Source organism: Tupaia chinensis, unplaced genomic scaffold (assembly GCF_000334495.1).
Source record: "Tupaia chinensis unplaced genomic scaffold, TupChi_1.0 Scaffold149011_1, whole genome shotgun sequence".
NCBI lineage: Eukaryota > Metazoa > Chordata > Mammalia > Scandentia > Tupaiidae > Tupaia > Tupaia belangeri.
Window position 1 is genome coordinate 1,395,558 of NW_006208857.1, and position 5,835 is coordinate 1,401,392.

The window sequence follows — 5,835 nt, forward strand, 5'->3', positions numbered from 1 at the left end:
CTGCTGTCTCAGGTTTGGCTCCGCCGTGACCACCCCATTCTCCCTCCTGCCCCTTGGCTTACCTGGCCCTCCCTTTGGCCCTGCAACCTCAGTCCCAGACGATGCCCAGGCCAGATGAGACTTGACCTCCTTCTGGGAAGCTTCCTGGGCCTCTTGGCTGCAGGTCTTTTTAAGCTATAATCACCTGCACAGGAGAGAAGATACCTAGACTGGGACCGAGTGTTCGGAGTTTAAGGTAAACATTCCCATGGAAACAGCAGGTTCCGGAAGACTGACAGCCCGTCTCTAGCCAGAGTCTGACTTACTCCTGTTTATGCCCCGTTGGGTGAGGTGCGGGCCTATGGCTACTCCTGCTCACACTTGTTCCTCTTAGTGTGCTGCAGCACGTCCCTCTGCCTACTGTGGGCACCCCGGGAACAGTTTCTGTCTCTGAAGAGCTTGCAGGGAAATGGAGGAGACGGCCACAGACGTTTCAGCATAAGAGCAGAAGCGCCCCATGGGTGGGAGCTCCCAGTCAGCACGTGGGGAGAAGGGGAGCTGGTCAGAGAAGGCGAGGGCGCCCTGGCAGGGCAGTTCCTGTACAAAGGTGTGAAGTAGAAGTTAGGGGCCCAAGGAGGGGAATTGGAGGGCAAAGGGGAGGGAAGAGGGCAGGTCTCCCCTACAGGCTTCATGAGGGCTAGGACAAGCTTGTCTTCTTTTTCCCTCCCTCCTTCCTTCCCTCTCTCTTCCTTTCCAGGGTCTACCTATGTCCTGATCCTCATTCCTCAGTCTCTAGGGCAGACCAGGAATCAAACCTGGCCTCCCGCAGGGTCTCCACTTGCATAGCAGTGCCAGCAGGTGCACACGACCACAACCGGGCCGTTAGCTTTCCACCATGCTCCTTGTACCTGGCACAGCGCCTGGGTGTGGTAGGTGTGCAACAAATTGGGATGTCCCCATATGTCCAGGAAACCACGTGGGTGGGGAGCACAGAGGCGTGAGTCTGGACAGGTTGGCTGGGGTCTGATCATGGCTGGGCTGGCTTTACTGCCTTTAAGCTGGTGGGACATAGTTAGATTTGCATTTTTAAAAAATGTATAGTGTTACCACTGGGCCACCATCTGGCCCAGATTTGCATTTTATGGGGACATGGATCTGGAGGCACCCAGCAAATGCTTGCTGTTAAGAATGTTTTGATGGGGCCGGTAGGTGGCATGGTGGTTAAGGTGACAGATTCCCACCTGGCAGATCATGGTTCAAATTCTGGACTTGGTGCTTGCTTCCTCACTCCCACCCCTCCCCACTCTGTTGCTCTGTGGTCAAATTGAAAAAAAAAATTATGATGAATAAAATAAAATAAAAAATAATTTAAAAAAATGTTCTGGCTGCCCCCTGCCTATGTCCCTGCTGAGAGTCTGGAATACAGATGCTGACTCCCTCTTGGACTAACTTCTGCGTCCTTTCTCAGGACTGGCCTGGCATGGCAGGGCCCCCTGTGGCAGAACAAGGAAGCCTGGGAGTGGCAGAGATAGCCCACTGAAGGTGCCACTGCGGTACAGCTGTGGGCTGAGGGCGGATCGGCTGCAGGTGCCAGGCAGACGTCTGGAAGTCCTACTGGCCTCAGACTGTGGTCACTCTAGCAGCCTGAGTTCAGGCCAGGGCTGCCCGAGGAAGCCTGAAGGGCAAGGTGGGAGGACAGACGTTTGGTTTCTGTTGAGAAACCTTAGCCAGCTTTCAGGTATGCACGGAGGAGGCCAAAGGAATTGTTCTAGGAAGGGAGGTGGCCGTTCTGCAGAAGTCCACTCCCATCCCGCAGGCAGATAATCTGAAAAGGCCCTTCTTGCTAAGACTTTCTAGAAACCATTTAATGCCCCCAGGGAGCTCCCAGGAAACGTGCTGGCGAGCTGGTCCCACTTCCCTGTGAACAGGGAGAAGACTGAAGGGCCGGCTGGAGATGGGCCAGGGTGGACTCGGCCTCACTGGGGCTCTGAGGGGAGGTGCCGGCACTCCTGGATCTCTTCTGGCTGATTCTGTGCCCTGCCTGGCAAGACCCCTCAGTTCCCAGCCCTGGTCCCCGCAGGAGTTGGTCCTGGGGCATGGAGGCCGCCCAAGCTGCTGCCCTATACATTGCCGCAGTGCAGGCAGCAACCACTAGACAGACTCCACCGAGCTGCCCCTTGGATTGTCCTCTCGCCTCACACTGTGGGAGCAAAGAGGTGGGCCAGACCTGGCTTCCCCGAGCCACCTCCACTGCCCTGTGAGGGTTCGGAGGCCTCATCTCCCAAGTGGCGTCTTGGTGGGGCAGGCAGTTTGGCAAAACGGAACAACCGTGACACAGGCCTCAGCTTCCCTCCCTGATTTAACCCGCCGGCAAGGACGAAGTTTCGTCGCTGTCCTTCTAACACAGCTGACGGCTCCTTCCCTGTTACCATGAGCAGAAGGAAACTCGCTTTGTTCTGGAGACTGGGGCCTGCCTGCCCGTGCTTTCTGAGAGTTGGGACCAGGCCTCTCTTCTGTTTTCAATCAATGACAAGGCGAAGGCAGGCCCACCTACCCGTCATGTCCTGTCACTGTCTTCAGAAACCTCAGTTTCCCCTTGTGTAACGCTCAGGGTGGCCGATGGAAGGACACGTGTAGCCACCTGAGACCTCAGTGGTCCTGGGACCCACAGCAGTGTTTTCCATCACTGATGGCCTTCCTGGTGCTGGGCACTGTGGCGTCTTCATGCCAATCCCACGAGGCAGTGCCAGTGTTTTGGTTCCATTTTACCCGAGGACACCCTTCTCCAAGGAAGTGACACCATTTGCCCGTCTTCCCCCACCCCCCATGAGGGGCAGAGCTGGGCTTTTAGCACAGCTGCCTGGTGGGGGTGGACCTGATGAGGAAATTCAGAGGGGGGCTCACCACGGAGGGCGCTGCCCGCTGACAACAGTGGTTCCCAAGGAGCGGGTGGCCACCTTGACCAGGAGCCTGCCTGCCCCGGCTCTGCAGTTCAGCACTCAGTGCCAGCCGAGGCTTTTCTTTATTTTATAGAGATTTTTGCCTTAGGGTACCTGTGTTCACTCAGGGGGGAGAGAGACAGAGACAGAGACAGAGACAGTGAGAAGGAAAGTGAGAAATCACCCCCACCTCCCATAGGGGATGGCCATGCTGCAACCCCTTCTCCTCCATTCTCTTGCTGGGATTTTGGGCACACATGCACATGTGCCTGGTGTGTTTCAAGTCACTGGATCTGGGACTTGAACCAAGGTCTCCCATGTGGGAGTTCAGCAATGTAATGGCTACACCATCTGTGGCCCCCCTGTAGCTTTTCTAAGTTACAGAGGGAACCAGCCCTGCCCTGCTCTGGGTCAGTGGGCTCTGAACCTTCCCGCTGGTGCCCCAGGGCCTGCTGTGCTCAGGGTGCAGCTGCGGCTTTTTTTAAGTTTCCTTTCTTTTGTGAGAAAGAGTGAAAACGAGAGGAGAGAACCCCCAGTAAGGTCTGGATGCCACAATCCAGTCAGGCCCGTATCACATACATGCGTTTCACTGCTGTGCCACCATCCGGTCCCAGCTGCGATATTTACCCTGCTTGCCTGGTTAGGACGCTAGGCCAGGGAATGGCCAGGGCCCAGCACAGGGGCACTGTGGTGGAACACGGATTTCCCTCGGGTCACAGCTGGCAGGATCCCGGCACAGTGAGCGGAGAGGGTCAGGTTTCCATTCCTCCGGGCTGTCCTCAGCGCCACTCCTGTTTTGTTTTTTTTTGTTTTTGTTTTTTTTTGAGAGGTTTTTGCTATAGGGTGGGTGCGCTCTCCAGAAAGAGAGACAGAGAGACAGAAAGCGAGAAATCACTCCCTAGGGGGATGGCCACGCCGCAATCCCTTCTCCTCCATTCTCCTCTCGGGATCTTGGGCACGTACACACGTACACGCGCCCGGCGTGAGTTTAAGCCACCGGGTCTGGGACTTGAACTGCGGTTGACTACCTGGGAGTCCAGCGATGCAGCCATTACGCCAACTGCTGGTCCCCTGGCTCTTGATTCATGCGGGCTTGCCCTGGCCGTCCTTATTACAGTCTGAGCAGATTGGGTTTCCCTCTCTCAAAACTGCTAAGGTCTCTTTCTGCTGTCCTTTTACAAATACCGTGTGGCTCTCCTCTACCCTTCAGGCCTTGCCCTTTTGTTTAGATGCTCCTTTATTTTTCCTCCTCAGCTGAAGTTCCTTTCACCAACCTCTGGCCGCTAGTCAGAGAGCGCATGCACCTGCACGAAAGAAATGACAAAATCGTGGGGATCATTTCTGTTGGTAACCGCGTACTGTGTCAAATCGGGGACATCATTGATTCTAAGACACGTACGGCATTGTCCTATGTATTACTGAGCAAGAAAAGCTGCCAATTAAAGCACAATTTCCGCTGTAAGATGCACCTCAACCTCAGAGATGTTAAACTGTACAACAATGTGCATTTAAAATAATTAAAACACAGAATGTAGACATGTTTACAGGTGATCACGGAGGAGCATTTACAGCCATGAAGTAGCAGAAGTAACAGATGACACTCCCAAACCTGCCTTGTGTAATGAGGCTGAGGTATCAACCACCTGTGGCAAAACTCAAGAGTAGCCCTTGCCTGGCAGGTGTCTGGGACATTTCCCAGAATCCTAGCTGGCCGGAACTAGTCCTGTCCAGACCAGCAATCACCTGGGGAATGTTTACGCAAACGTCTTACTGAACCGTATCCCACCTGCAGGATTCAGCTCTCTGGGGATGAGGCCCAGGAATCTCTACTTGCAAAGTTTATTATTTCCTTCGTGCGTGTGTGTGTGTGTGTGTGTGTGTGTGTGTGTGTGAGAGAGAGAGAGAGAGAGAGAGTGAGAGAGGAGAGAAAGAGAAAGAGAGACACTCCCAGCAGAGTCTTCACGCTGTGATGGTCCAGCCTGAGCCAGCCAGGGTCACGGCAGGTGATCGCAAACCTGGGCTTCCCAGTGGTCCGTACTGCGCAGTGCTGTGTAACCAGGGGGCCACCGCTGGCCCCGTCTCTACTTTATACAGTTCTTGTCCCATCCCCATTTACAGTGAAGGTCAAGGTCAGGGAGGGGAGGTGACCAGGGGTCAGGGCAAAACAGATGGGGCATGGCACTGCAGGACTCTTAAGCTTCCACCCAACCCCATTCTGTGCTCTCTGTCCCTCTCCCCTGCCCGTTCCTTCCAGGGGACACACCCACCCAGCAGCTCCAGGGCCTTGCACTCTGCTGTCCAGGCTCTGCCTAGCATGGCCTACATCACGTGGCACCAGCCGGGTACCGGTCCTGGCATCCATCACTGTAACTCAGGTTGGCTGGCACAGGCCTTAGTGGGGACCTGGGTGAGGCAGGGCCACACTCGGGGGACGTTCAGCGAACACTGCAGGCCACCCTCCCTTGGGTGGGCGCTGAGGCGGCTCTCTTTCTGCAGGCCCTCTGGGAGCGGTGCCAGCTTCTGAAGACGGCCTCAACCTTCGCCCGCTGCCACCCCCGAGTAGACCCCGAGGCCTTCGTGGCCCTGTGCGAGAAGACTCTGTGCGCCTGCGCTCAGGGGCCGGAGTGCGCGTGCCCCGCCTTCCTGGAGTACGCCCGCGCCTGCGCGCAGGAGGGGCTGGTGTTGCATGGCTGGCCCGACCACAGCGCCTGCGGTAAGCCCGCCCGCCCGACTGGGCCCGGACCTGCTGGGTCCCCGCTGTGCCCCGACTGTAGTGGCCAGTGCATGAAAGGCCCTGGCCAGGGCGCATTCCGAGCTGGCTCTGTCCTCTGCTGTCTGTCCCAGCCGTGGTGAGGCAGCCGGTCTCCCCCGGCCTCCCGAAGCCCGGGGCCCTGTCCCCGCGTTCCCCGGACCCCCA

The 5,835-nt window shown here is 56.6% G+C and overlaps 1 protein-coding gene across 1 annotated transcript in view; it reads left to right on the forward strand.

Annotated features, from left to right (window-relative positions):
• The window catches only part of VWF (von Willebrand factor), a 183,061-nt gene that overhangs the window by 45,783 nt on the left and 131,443 nt on the right, over positions 1 to 5,835 (forward strand). Inside the window, exon 7 of the mRNA XM_006170833.3 lies at positions 5,415 to 5,631. Within this exon, the coding sequence (XP_006170895.1) occupies positions 5,415 to 5,631 (217 nt within the window). The remainder of the gene's footprint in view (positions 1 to 5,414; positions 5,632 to 5,835) is intronic.